Source organism: Cervus canadensis, chromosome 21, assembly GCF_019320065.1.
Source record: "Cervus canadensis isolate Bull #8, Minnesota chromosome 21, ASM1932006v1, whole genome shotgun sequence".
Classification (NCBI taxonomy): domain Eukaryota; kingdom Metazoa; phylum Chordata; class Mammalia; order Artiodactyla; family Cervidae; genus Cervus; species Cervus canadensis.
In genome coordinates this window covers 3,168,237-3,182,566 of record NC_057406.1, presented here as the reverse complement: position 1 = coordinate 3,182,566, position 14,330 = coordinate 3,168,237, and the positions used below count along the sequence as shown (strand labels likewise).

At 61.4% G+C, this 14,330-nt stretch overlaps 1 protein-coding gene across 2 annotated transcripts in view; it reads right to left on the bottom strand.

The window, feature by feature from the left end:
• Window positions 1-10,546, bottom strand: part of CELSR1 (cadherin EGF LAG seven-pass G-type receptor 1) — a 142,219-nt gene extending 131,673 nt beyond the window's left edge. The window contains exon 1 of one of the 2 annotated variants that reach the window (XM_043440781.1): window positions 6,511-10,546. In XM_043440781.1, the coding sequence (XP_043296716.1) occupies window positions 6,511-10,114 (3,604 nt within the window). In that variant the 5' untranslated portion in view covers window positions 10,115-10,546. The remainder of the gene's footprint in view (window positions 1-6,510) is intronic. The other variant, XM_043440780.1, reaches the window with a different exon arrangement.
• Between the last annotated feature and the right edge of the window lie 3,784 nt (window positions 10,547-14,330).

Genomic DNA, 14,330 nt, shown 5'->3' with positions numbered 1-14,330 from the left:
CGCCCTGGCACGGGGTCCGTAGCCTCTGTCCCTCCCAAGCCCCTGCACAAGCCCCTAGCTATGAGGGACCCGCTGTGTGGGCCCCCACACCTCCACACGACAGCAGAGGGGAAAACACAGGGTGCGCTGGCTGAAGGAAAGGTGATCCTACAGTTTGCCTTCAAAGCAGTTGTTTAAACCGTGTGTGTGTACGTATGTAAGTGTGCGTGCCTGTGTGCATCATGTACACGCGTGTACATGTGTCGGGTGTGCCATGTACACACACGTGTACGTGTCTGTGTGTGCATGTGTATATGTGTTCCACATGTGCACATGTGTGTACTTGTGTGCATTGCATATATGTGTGTACCTGTGTGCGTGTGTATACATGAGTGTCTGTGCGTGTGTGTATGCCTAGGTGTCTGTGTACATGTATACCTGTGTGTACATGTATATCCATGTGTGAGCGTGTGTATGAGTGTGTACGTGTGCGTGTGTACATGTGCGTCTGTGTGTTTAAGAAAACACTACCGCCTCCATTCAGGACATCAGGAGACTCTGGACGGAATGATGAGGATGATAAAGCCTGGCGTTGGGATTCTCCCAGCTCCGGAATGGTCACTCCCTAAAAGGTGCCTGATTAGCCAGGGAGCCACAAGTTCTTACCTGAAGCAAAAGCAGGAGAATCCAGACACTGGAGTTTTCCTGAAAAAAAAAAAAAATAGCCCATTCCTTCCACCTGGGGCCCAGCCTCCAGGTGAGCACAGGAAACTGAGAGTGCTGTTTCCACACCAGTGCCCCCCGGCCCCTCCCCCGGGAACACAGGTTTGCTGAGCACCTACTGTGTGCTGAGCCTCAGGCCCGCAGGGCAAAGCCGAGGGCGCCCCGGCGTCCTCAACAATGTTATTCCCTCTGTCCCCACAAGCTGGGTCCCCAGCCCGCGGTTCCTCAGGTTACCACAGTGACCCACCCAAACCAAACACGCAGAAGGAAAAGGGTTCTTTACCATCCCCCTCCACCCACCGTTCAGAGGGCTTGCAGGAGAGTCTACGTGTTCAGGTTACAGAAGAAGAAAAAACCAAAACTATTTCCCCCAGGGCTGTGAGCTGGAAAGAATCAAGCGGAACCTGGGAACAGGCTCTGCACTCTCTGCCCCACGTGATAAAATCTTCTGTTCACAGCACGTAAGTGCTGGCGGAGATGCAGGCCCTGTGGTCCCAGCCACACCACACGTCCCGGGGCACAGCCTGTGCTCCAGGGGCAGGGTGGGGGTTGCCCAGCACCCACCTGGTTCCTCAGCCGGTCTCTGCCCACCGGTGTCCCCCCGGGTGGGCAGGCACGTGCATGCATCAGCCCAGCCCACAGCGGACTTTCCACGGCGTCACCAGGTCACCAGCACCAGTCACCTTTCCTGATGTGACTTCAGCTCCATGCCTCCTTCCCAGGGCCTCGTGTGGCCGCGACTTTTCCCAGGTTTTTATAAAAGCAGTCTCGGGCCGGACGGAGACCTTGGGACACTGGGCGGGCAGCGTGGAGACAGGGAAGCCAGGTCCACCCGCTCCTGTATCACGTCCCCAAGCAGACGCAGAGGCTTCCTTCCCCGCCCCACTCCCGCAGCCCCTGGTGCACACAGCTCAGCCACAGCAGGCCTGCGACTGCCCCTGCAGCTGATCCGCACCCTGGTCCAGTCCACTGCTCCCCAAAGGGGCCCGCGCCTGTGACAGGCGGCCCGCACCAGCGGGAGAAGTGCCAGGAGGGCCATACACGTTAATTCATCAACCCCTCTCCACCCCCGACTCCACCCGCATCCCCACGGCCATCCCGCCTTTCCTCTGAGCCTCCCCGGTGCCCGGCGACCGAGTCTTCCACTCCGCAAGCCCCTCTCCACCCTGGCTCTCAGGGGACCACCAAGGACCTCCTCTTGGCCAAGCCAAAGTGACTTGGCCTGAGGCCCCCCGGACACCAAAAGGCATCGACCACTGCTGACCCCATTCAGGCGCTCGCTCTGCCTCGGCCCCCAGGGCAGCACCCTTGATTTCTCTCCTCCCGCGGGTGGTTATTCCAGCTCTAGCTCTCAGGCAGGTCCAGCCTGCCTGACAGGCCATTCAGGCCAGGTCCCCGCACCCCCAGGCTGGACCTGACCCCTGCCCCATCACAGCTGTCCAAGTGCCCTGCCGACGGGTCACTGACCACCCACGGCCATGCTGGTCCAGAGAGTCACCCCCGAGGCCGTGCAGCCCACCTCTGGCTGTGACCCCAGCTGTGACCTCAGCTGCTCTCCCCAGCCCAAACCCACACGTCCCACCATGTTTACGACAACGTCTAACGGGTCCAGCCACAAGGCGTCCACAGGGTCCGGCCCCCCTGCACACACCTCCTCACCCAGGTTCATCTGCATGTTCCCAAAAGCACAGCCTGGGAGCCGCCCCAGATTCAAATCCCAGCGCCAGCAGCCCAAGCCGGAGGCCCTGGAGTCGGGTCCAGCCTGTACGAGGGATGCCTTCCGTGGATGAGGCTGCTGCAGGAGCAGGCTTAGGGCTCAGATGGGCAGCGTGAGGTCAGGGGCAGCAGGGGGAAGAGGCTCATGGCGGGGGGTGTCCCAGCAGGAGGAGCAAGTCGGCTGATCAACCCCACCTCACTCCCACATCTGACCGTCTAACCTCCCGAATCCCCTCCGTGCACCGCGCTCACCCTAGAGCCATGTTCCCAACAGCAGTTCAGGGGAGGGGGAGATCTGCCCCACTCGCCCCCCACCCCCCACCAGGAAGGCGCATCACCCTCACAGTGGAATAGGGGCATCCCAGCCCACCCGCCCCTTGCATTCACTTCGCCGTTTACCCACTGTCCCCACCCAACCTCCCGCTCAGGGCCGGGCACACAGTAGGCCCAGCACACAGTAGGTGCTCAATAAACAAACACGCCCTCGTTTCCGAGCCTGTGTTTCTGAAAACAAGTACATTAACAGGAGACGACCTCCAGAGCCACTGAAGTCCCGGCACGGTTAACTGCGTCCCCAAGTGCCTAAGTCTTCCAGGGCCGGTTCTGTCACCGGAGAATCCAGCTCGACAACTGACGTGGTTAAGCTGGTCTGATCCTTTTCCACACGGTGAGAAGCAGAAAAGAAACATAATGCTTGCCTCCAGACGCAGCCTGGTACGATGCCCACCTCGCTATTTCCTTGTTGGCAGTCGTCCGTCGTCCCTGCGATATCCTGGATTTAACTCAGCAAACACATTTTAAACCTTTATCAAGCCCAGACGACTTTATCCCATCGGCTCCCCACCAAAGCAAGTGGGAAAAGGTTATTCAGTCTCATTGCTTCATGACTTTTGAGATTTGCTGACATCTCTGAACGATTCATGGCCCGACCACTTTTACCAACGATGCCCTTAGCACCCCAGAGGCCCACATGCCCACAAGCACGGGTCATTTTCCACCCAGTGCTGAGCTCCATAACGTTCAGCTCATGCGTCGACACCCAAAGGTACATGCGTGCTCAGGTGGATATTTAAAACGTCCGTGTCACCAAATGACCAGCGCCTCGGAAAGCTACTTGAAGAACTCCACGTGCGACAGGCCTGTTGGGTTATCGGCCACACTGCTTTGAATAACCCAACAGTGGCTCCCCTTGTTCTGTGGCTCGTTCGCGTCCGACTCTGTGACCCCGTGGGTTGCAGCACGCCAGGCTTCCCTGTCCTCCACTATCTCTCCGTTTGATGGCACCGAATGCTAAATCTCACTAAAAACCGTCCCACGTAAAACCAACACCGTGTATCACCGGATGCTTTCTAAAAATGGCGGAGATTTGAACATGACGATATTCAGAATTCAGAGAACATCTGTGTTTTGTCCTTAGCGGGCTACACAAAACCATCAATGCCATCTGCTCCCAGACCGCACTAAGACCCCTATCCAGGCACAAGGGGCTGCCCTCCTCCCAAGCGTGTCCATCTTCGGTATCTCCTCCAATCCTGTGCACCTTCCCAGCGGGCTCCTCTGCGGGATGCACCCGGCCCGTCCTCGAGGGCTCCCACAAAACCCAGTGGATGGCTGAGCTCTCTTGACAGCAGCTCCAGGGCGGTAATAACTCTAGGTTATAAGCTGCTAATAACTCCAGCTGCAGGGCGCTAGAAGCTGTAGGGTGAGGCTGTAAACCCAGAGAGGCCAGTAACACTTCAATGAAAATAGCACAGGAGTTTGAAACCACAGCTTTCCCATTGTTTTTTAAAAAAGAAAGAAAGAAAACCTAAGATTCCCACTCCGGTTAACTCAGTCTGATCTTGTTTTGTTCTGTTTCTACACACAGCTGTGCTGTTGGGAGTCACAGCTTTTATAGTTTCTAGTTTTTTGTTCTTTGAAGCATTAACTAGTTGTCAAATGGCTGGAGGGCTGTGTAGGATCCCAAGGTGCCTACTTCATTCTTTCTTTTATTCTTTGGCTGCATCCCGAGGCATGTGGGTTCTTAGTTCCCGACCGAGAACTGAACCCGCACCCCCTGCGTTGGAAGCGAGCGGTCTTAACCACTGGACGGTCAGGAAAGTCTTGCAAGTCTGCTTTAAACCAGAGCATTGCAACAATTCACCACAGCAACTAATTCCTCACAACGGCTCGGTAAGAGAGGGGAGGGTTTGGATCTCGGTTGGATGCCTGGCGCTCCTGCTCACCGGCCAACCCCGAGGAAGTGACCTCACACCTCTGAGTCTCGGCCTCTTCATCTGTATAATGGGCACAGCATGATGCCACTCGCCTCCCAGGTACCGGAGAGAGAAGCCACGAAGCAGTAAGAAGAGGTGACAAAACTGCTTGAAATCTGGCTCCAGGTGATCATCACCATCTGGGAGGGCGGACACGAGGCCTCAGTGCCTGACAGACTCGAGGGGTGTCACAGGGGCTTCAGAGCCCAGAGCTGGGCCACCGGGATGTTTACTACACAGCACGGAGCGCCCGGCTCACCCTCAGCTGCGGTCCTGCTGTGGGCCCACCCGGTAGACAAGACGGCCCTCATTTCGAAACCGCTTTTGAGTGAAATACATCCTAAACCCCTTAACCAGACATCGCGGGCCAGGGAGAGCCACATTCCTGATGCTTCAGACACAAACACCCTTGCTCCCAGCAAGCTCCGGTTCCCACAAAAGCACCATGTCCCACGTAAGTTCAAAACCCTGTGAAGTTGCCAAGTCACTTTTACACAGGCTGAGTTTTCCACTCTGCTCCACCTAGCAGATACAGCAGTGCAGGAAAAAAACAAGAAAATGAAGGTGGAAATTCGTGAGAGAGACTTTTTTTAAAAATTATCGTTGCTCGGAAAAATCCGTAACCCTGATTGACAATTCTCCTTAAAGCTCTATTCCATATTCTCTACACACATTCACAACTTCACAGAACCCAGAATATTCACCTGCGGGTAGACTAGGTGGCCGAAATCAATGTCACAGTATTGCACAGCCTCGAAACCAGACCTGCAAATTCAGGCTTTTATAAGCAAACAACTGGAACCCGCATGCAACACCATCCTTGGTATATGATGAATTATAGCAAAATGTGGAAACAAAATAAATCAGAGAAGTAACTTGTTAATTCTTCCAGGGGTATGCCGCATTGTAATAATTTATTGTTTAAACAACTCATCTGAAATATTGACTCAACTGCACAAATCCCAGCCATTCTTGATGACGGTCTCGTCTCCTGGTTAAGGTCAGCGGCCTGCAGGAGCCACTTGGGGTCTCTTGACTGTCCTCCCCACCCCGCTCCCCTTCTCTCTTCCTCGTCCTTCTATCTGCCCCCCCTCTGCCCCATCGCCCTGCTTGTCCCGGGGAGGCGGGGGTCAGCATCATGGAGGGCCCGCCCTTGCCCACCTGGGTCGGGCTGGCCGAGCCGGGATACCGTCCCTCCGGCCCCAGAGTGGGCAGGTAGAGTTCCCACGCTGACTCCAGCGCCAACCCGGGCAGGCCTCTCAGTGACGCCCAAATTACAAGCCCCTGTCCAGGAGCACAAGCCAAGATCAAACGAGGCTATGTTTTCAAAGCGCTCCCACAGGGGCGCGCACACAGCGGCCCGCCTGTCATTATCTGGAGGAGACGGAGAGGAGAGACAAAGGCAGAGAGCTCCAGCCGTCCTAGAGGGTGACTCACGGACCCATCCGGCAATTTCCAACGGTCCCGCCCGGGAACTAATTGGCACATGGGGCGGGCAGTGACCTTTGATCTTTCCCGAAGGGCGTGTGCTGACTACAGAGCATCACGGAGCCGGCCGACTCAGATAACCCCAAAGCCCAGCACAACTCGGGGAGCCAGGCCCTCTGAGAAAAGCTCGGGAAGCCCCGGCCTTGAACTTGAAGACACCCAGGCCTGCCTCCTGCGAGCGGTATCCAACCATCCACCCTGAGGCCACAGATCCCCACAGAGCCGCCCGGGCCCTGCCCAAAGGTGCCCAGGCTTGCCGGGCGGCTCCTGGCAGCTCCCTGCCGATCCCCGGGGGGTGGGGGTTGCCCCGCGGGGCCCCTACGGCCACTCACCGGAAACGGCCACTCACCGGAAACGGACACCTCCATGAGTGCTTCCAGCGGCCGGTTGTTGTCCAGGTCCCGGCTCAGCTGCAACTCGCCCGTGGCGGGGTCCAGCAGCAGCAGCTGGAGCTCGTTGCCCTGCAGGAAGGTGTAGTTGAGGCTGTCCGAGAGGTCGGGGTCGTGGGCCGGGATGCGGCCGATCACGCCGGTGGGGAAGCTGTTGGACTTGTTGGTGACGTAGTTGTTGAAGAGGATCTGGAAGTCCGGCAGCACCGGCGGGTTGTCGTTCTGGTCCAGGAGGCGGACGTGCACGGTGGCCCGGCTCACCAGGGGCGCCGAGGTGGCCTGCACCACCAGCACGTACTCCTGCCGCACCTCGAAGTCCAGCTCCACCAGGGCCCGCAGGTCCCCGCTCAGCAGGTCCAGCTGGAAGACCTCGGGCACGTTGCCTTCCACAATCTGGTACATGATCTGGGCGTTGGGGCCTTCGTCGGGGTCGCTGGCTCGAATCCTGGCCACCACGGACCCCACGGGGCTGTTCTCCTCCACAAACAGCTCCAGCTCATCCTTCTCAAACACTGGAGGGTTGTCATTAATGTCCAGGACGGTCACCTGGATTTCCACTGAGGCACTTAGGGACACCGGGCTGCCCCGATCCACGGCCAGGGCGCGAAGGCTGTACACGGCCACGTTCTCCCGATCCAGCCGGCGCTGGGTGCGGATCACGCCCGACGTGGGCTCGATGTAGAAGTCCCCATCGCCGTCGTCCCCACCCTGGAAGGTGTACAGCAGGCGGCCATTGGGGCCCGAGTCCCGATCGGTGGCCGAGACCTGGAGGACGCTGGTGGATGGTGGCGCGTCCTCGAAGACGGAGCCCTGGTAGAAATCCCGCAGGAAGCGGGGCGCGTTGTCGTTGGCATCGAGGATAAGGATCTCCAGGGAGGTGGTGTCGGACTTCTGGGGGATGCCATTGTCCCGAGCCGTGATGGCCAGCGTGTAGGCGGCCTGGTCCTCGTAGTCGAGCTCCGTCATGGTGTAGATGGTGCCGGTGTCCGGGTCGATGCGGAACTGCGGCACAGGATCCTCCAGCACGTAGGTGATGCGCGCGTTCTCGCCGGTGTCCTCGTCGGTGGCGCTGATGGTGGCGATGGAGGTGCCCACTGGCCGGTCCTCGCTCACGCTCACTGTGTAGTGCGAGCTCTGGAAGACAGGCCGGTGGGTGTTGGCGTCGGTGACGTTGATGAAGACCTGCGCGGTGTGCGAGCGCATGCCGTCCGACGCGGTGACGGCCAGCACGTACTGCCGCTCCTGCTTGTAGTCCAGCGGCAGCGCCAGCGTGATGAGGCCGCCGCCGCTCTGGCTGCTGAGCGCGAAGCGGTTCCGCGTGTTGCCGCCGGTCAGCTGGTAGGTGATCACGCTATTGGCGTCCCGGTCGAGGGCCCGCAGGGTCAGCACGCTGCTTCCCACCGCTGCGTCCTCGTTCAGACGCAGCTCGTACACCGGCTGCGTGAACACGGGGTCGTTGTCGTTGACGTCCAGCACCGTGATGGACACGCTGGCCGAGGAGCTCATGGGCGGAGAGCCGTGGTCCACCGCCTCCACTCCGAAGCTGTAGTGCTCGACCTCCTCACGGTCCAGCTCCGCGCACACGGTGATCCAGCCCGAGCTGTTGTGGATCTGGAAAGGAAAGTCGGCGGCCGGAGCCGGGGCTGCGGGCCCAGCACCGCCACCCCCGACGGAGGCCGAGGCGGTGTCCACCAGTCGGTAGCGCAGGCGTGCGTTCTCCCCCGCGTCAGCATCCACCGCCTGGATATGCAGGACCGAGTGGCCCAGAGGCACGTTCTCCAGCACGGCTGCCTGAAAGGGGCTGCTCACAAAAATGGGGGCGTTGTCGTTCACGTCCAGCACCTGCACCGAGACCAGCCCCGAGGAGTTGATGAGCGGCGGCCGGCCCCCGTCCTGGGCCTTGATGCGCAGCGTGTACTCTCGGATGGTCTCGAAGTCCAGCGGGTTGATCACGTCCAGGCTGCCGCTGAGCGAGTGCAGGTAGAACTGCCCCTTCAGGTTCCCGCTGATGATGCTATAGTGGATGGCGGCGTTCTGGCCCTGGTCGCGATCCGTGGCCTGCACGCGCAGCACCGGCGTGTTGACGGCCACGTCCTCCGGCACCTGGACCACGTAGCGCTTCTCGCTGAACTGGGGGTAGTTGTCGTTCTCGTCCTCCACCACGATGTGCACGGTGGCGGTGGCGCTGAGCGGGCCCGGGTTGCGGCCCTGGTCGTTGGCCTCCACCAGCAGCTGGTAGCTGGCCTCCTCCTCCCGGTCCACCACCGCTCGGGTGCGCACCACGCCGGAGCGCTCGTCTATCTCGAAGACGCCGCGCGCGCCCTCCAGCAGGCGGTAGCGCATGTTGGCGTTGGAGGGCGCGTCGCCGTCGGTGGCGCGGATGGTCAGCACTTCGTAGCCCACCTCGAGGTTCTCGCGCACGCGCTCGCGGTACTCGGCCTGCTCGAAGACCGGGCTGTGGTCGTTGGTGTCGCTGACCGTCACGGTGAGGTAGGTGGCGGCGGAGCGCCGCGGCGAGCCGTGGTCCACCGCACTCACCTTGAGTACGTGCGTGTCCTTGGTCTCGCGGTCCAGCGGCCGGGCGGTGCTCACCAAGCCCGTGTCCGCGTCGATGAGGAAGTAGCCATTGGAGCGCTCATCAAACAGCGCCTCCATCTGGTAGCCCAGGCGCCCCGCCTCGCCCTCGTCGGGATCGTGCGCTCGCAGCTCGATGACCGCGGTGCCTGCGGGCTCGTTCTCGGGCACCGACACCTGGAAGCTGGGCAGCTGGAACTGCGGGGTGGTGCTGCCGCCAGCGCCCCTCCGGGCCCGCCGCGCCGCCCCCGCCCCGGCCTGAGGCGGGCCTGGCGGCGACGGCGGCAGCGATGGGGAAGGCGTCCCCGAGGCCGCCTCCAGCGCCAGCTCCACCCGGACGGTGCCGGCCGCGCGCCGCAGGGCACAGAGCAGGAGCAGGCGGGCCGAGCCCCCGGGCGGCAGGCAGACAGGGCGGCGTGGGCAGCGGGAACCGGGGCGCGGCGGGCAGCTGCAGGCGGGGAACGTGGTCAAGGCGGCCAGCGCCGAGTGCAGCGTGGCCCCGCCGCCGCCAGGGGCCGGGAAGCACAGCATCGCGCCGGGGCCAGGCGCCGCTAGCACAGCCCGCGCACGCAGCTCGGCGCCGAGAGCCCGTCGGCCCCGGGGCCGGGCGCCGCAACCGGGACCGTGCGCGCGTGCCCGCAGGCGGAGGCTCAGCGCCGTCTGGCCGCTGCGGTCGGCCAGACGGACCTGCAGTGGCAGCGGACGTCCCCCCAGGCGCGCGCAGCCCCAGAGCCCCGCGCCGGGTCCGCGCCGCCGCCCGACCAGCCGCCCGTCGCGGCTCACGTCCAGCAGTTCCCGCAGCGCCCGGGGGGTGTGCGCCGCGTCCAGCGCATAGGTCCAGCCGGGCCCGAGGGCGAAGGCGCGGGCCCCGCCGGGCACGCGCAGCTCCCAGGCGGCCGCTCGGAGCCCCAGCGCCGGTAGGGCGGCGGCCGCAGCCAGCAGCAGCAGCGCGGGCAGCACGGGCGGCGGCGGCGGCGGCGGCGGCGCCATGGCCCGGAGCCCGAGCCGGGCGCCCGAGCACAATCCATGCACCCGGCGCGGCTCCGCATCCACCCGGCGCGGCCGGGGGGCGGCTCCCGCGCGCCCGGTGCCGGGCCCTCGGGGCGGCTCGCGCCCCGCCTCCCCGGGGGCCCTGGCGGGGACACCGGGGACCGGGCTCCCGGTCTCCCCCGCAGCTTCCACTTCAAGAGCACTTTGCGAAAGTTTGGGAAGTTGGTTTCAAGATGGCTCCTCCGCGCGTCCCGGGAGGGCGTCGCGCATCAACCTGCGGTGGCGGCGGATCTGGGTGGTTCCAGGTGGCTCTCGCGCGGGCTCGACAGGGCGGCGTGGGAAGCGGGGCGGGCCCGCGGCGGGACGAGGGCTGCGCTCCCGGAGAGGGACGGGCCGCACCGCGCGGCCGAGACCCCAGCGGCCGGCTGCTGCCTGGGCGGTGCGCTCGGCCAGCGCCCCCAGCGCCCGCGCTCTCCCCGCCCCTGGCCCGGCCCGGCCCCGCCCCCGGCCCCGCCGCGTATTGTTCGGCCCCTGGGGGAGCCGGCCCAGAGGTGCGCGCCGGGAGGATCGCTATGGAGACGCGGGGGCACAGCGGCGGCGGGGGCTGCGGGCAGGGCCCACTCTCCAGCGGCCTCCCCACCCGGCCTCCCTTGGGGGCAGGGCCGAAGGAGTCGAGCCGGGAAAGGCGGGCGGAGCGGCGTGGGGGGGCTGGTCCCGAGGCCACCAGTACGGCGGTGGCTCCCCTCTCCGGGGGCTGAGCGCGACCGAAGCTCCCCTCCCCACCCCGGCAACGCTGATCCGTGGAGACCGCCACCCGGGCTGGACCGACAGGGGAGAGTGAAGGGCGCGCAGGCTCCCGGGAGGGGGCAGGTCTCCAGCGGCGGCTGCTGGGGGGGGATGGGTGGGGGGCGGTTACAGATTTACAACCAAAAGCCCGAGGCTAAAGTGCTCAACCCGGAGAAATTTTCCTGGACTTTGAAACTCTATGGGCGACTAACCAGAACCGGGTCCCCTTAGGTTTAAAAGGGAACTTTTAAAGGAAAAGCAAAGCAGTCCGAGTTGACACTTGGGATCGGAGTTGGGGACGGCGGAGGCGAGCTCGTCTCCCGCGCGTGCGGCTAACTAGAGCGCACAGTTGGCGGCCGCGCAGCGGCCGTGGAGCCTCAGCTGGCGGAGGGGGGGCACCCAGAACCCCACGACAGCGGCCCGTCTTTGTCCCCACTCCGTCTCCTGCGGGGAACAGCCCGGGAAGGGAGTTTCAGGGCTGAGACCACACACTGCCGCCTCCTACGGGGCGCAGATGGGGGAGGGGGGGGTGCTTTAGAACGAACTGACACCTGCCTCACTTCTTTCGGGGCACAGCCTGCGGGCGGGGGGCTCGTGCTGTGAGACACCCTCCCCCTCCCGCGGGGCTTTAGGGCTGCGGCCCCTCCGCACGGGAGATGCACTTGGCTTCTGCGCAGCTCTGGGTCCCAGAACCCACTCTAGACCCTCGCCTCCCAGCGGTCGGGGGGATCAGGACGGACTCTCCCCCTTGTGACTCCCTCCCCCCTCCCCCAGGCAGCCGTAGGGGTGAGAGTTGTCGCCCACTCGTCCCGTCTCTAGAATGGGGTTTGGGGACCCAGCGGCGGACGCCGCTGCATTTCCGAGCTGAGCGCCAATAGGGGTGGAGCTGGGACACAAAAAATAAATAAAAGTAAACAACTTATATGGCTGAAAGTTACTGAATACAGTGTACTTGGACTGAAGCCAAATACCAGCATTCTCTTCCCCCCCAGCAACGATTTGAAGACATTATTATTGACCTAAACGGTATATGGGCTTTGGAATCTTTTAATCTGGGAGTTTCCACTATTAAGCCCGGTAGGGAAATGGAGCCGGTGCGGCTTGTCCGCCCCTTAAATGTGAGGGTCCAGGACCTCCCCAGACTGCCCTTCCTCTTCCTGGGGAGGGTCAGAGGGCAGGAGTTCTAGGATGAGGAAGGCAGGGACCACCCTCCCCATCCCAGCCTCATGGAAAGCTCCCAGCCAGCCTGAAGGGCTGAAGGGGAAAGGGGACCCCTACTGGAGAAGCCCTGGAGTGCTTATTTCGCAATAGGACTTGGAATAGGGTGGGCTGGGTTTAAATAAACAAAAGGTACTGTTGCACTGCTTTTGCTGGTTTTTGAAAATTCAGATGCAGTGAATGGGTTTAGGTGTGGACATGCTTTCCTGGAACAAGACACCTGCCAACTGCAAGGGAACCGCAGGGACAGCCCAGCACCACTTCCTGGTTCCAGGGGCCCAGAGGGGGACGCAGGGACAGACCTTGCTAACTGGATGTCCAGCAAAGGGCTGAGATGCAAGTAATGCTTCCACTCCGATAGAGGTCAGAAGAAGGCCCGCTCCACCACACTGTTTGGAATGCACGCAAACAGGGAAAAGATTAAAAATAAGCGAGGATGTGATGTGAGCATGGTCAAGAGGAGGGCTAGGGAGCAGTGGATGACGACTTCTACACCTCAGGGTTAGCGGAGTATTGGCTTTTTGATCTTACATTGATCTCTTTTTTTGGGGGGGAGGGGAACATACTCACTCGTGTCCAACACTTTGTGACCCCATGGACAGTAGCCCGGGCTTCCCAGGTGATGCTAGTTGTAAAGAACCCACCTGCCAATACAGGTAGACATAAGAGGTGTGGGTTCCATCCCTGGGTCGGGAAGATCCCCTGGAGGAGGGCACGGCAACCCACTCCAGTATTCTCACCTGGAGAACCCCAGGGACAGAGGAGCCTGGCGGGCTACAGGCCACAGGGTTGCACAGAGTTGGACACGACTGAGGCAACATAGCATGCACCCACACACCAACAGTAGTCCACCAGGTTCCTCTGTTCACGGGATTTTCCGGGCAAGAATCCTGGAGTGGGTTGCCATTTCCTTCTCCAGGGAATCTTCCCGACCCAGGGATCGAACCTGAGTCTCCTGCATCCCCTGCATTTCCGGAGGGTTCTTTGCCACTCTGCCTCCTGAACTCTACCAATCTGCATTGTGTGCTTTTCTGTATCCTGCATGCTGCAGTCCAAAATTTTAGCGTGGGGTGGGAGGAAGGAATTAAGAACAGGCTGCGGCTTGTGATGTGACTTCCGGGCGATTCCAGTTTCAGGAGTCTGAAATGCTTGGCGGGGAGGTGGGTGGAGCTGCAGTTCTGCCTCTAACTGGGAGTATGGGCTTCGCAGGACCTAAGTCCTCATCTAACTGGAGATAACAGCAGTCTAGATTCCTCACGTTGTTGGGGGATTAAAGAGATCTTCTGCAGAAGGAGGCTGGCCCGGGTCTGGCTCGGTGCAAACCTGCTGTGGTCACTTTTGTTGTCGTCGAATCTCCACCAAGGAACATGCGACCGTGGGGCTTCACGGCTGCCTCCCGGGGCGTGATGGGAATGGCGAAGTAGACAGTGTGGGCCGTGTCCTTGCTTCTGGAGCAGAGGGGGCTGTAGCTTCCATCCGATTTCCTGGGCGGGGTGGCGGGGGTGGGGGAGTCTGTGCTTGGCCCCTGATCCAGTCCACCCTGACTGTTCGTGGGAAGAGAAACTGGGCCCAGGACGGGGAAGCTTGCACTCGGGGCCGCGGGAAGGGGTGCGACATTGCAGCGGCCTGTCCAGCACCGCCTGGGGGCCGCGTCCGGTCCACAGGCCCCGCTCCCTTAGGCGTGGCTGGAGGCGCGGCCTCTCCTCCGCCCCCCGAGAGCCGCTGCAGGAAGAGACCCCCGCCTAAGGCTGCTTGTGCGCCTGGCATGGCTGCCTCCCCTCCCCGGGCTCAGGAATCGTAACCGGTGTTTATATTTCGCACACTCCCCTGAGGTGTTTCACGTGAACTGAATGCTTTTAAAAAATAAAAACTAGAACTAAGAAAAAAGAAGGCAGAAGGTGTGGGTCTCTAGTGTTGTGCATGTTCTAAAAGGCAGCCCCAAATGCTTTTTGCCAGGGGCTCGAACCAGAGCCCACATGAATTCTGGAATCTGTTCCTTAACAATAAATTCCTGGGCCAATCTTTAAACAGCAAGGAGCTAAAAGAAACACCCTATTGGTGAAAGCGGAAAAGCAAGTCCAGGCCGGGCCCCACTTTGCCCATTCTTTTTTTTTTTTTTTTTAAGAATTCAGAGGAAAACCTTCTTGGGAGCAGAGTTTGCCATGCCCTCTTCTCTCGCTGTGCCCCTTACCTTTGGTGGAAATTGTAAAAG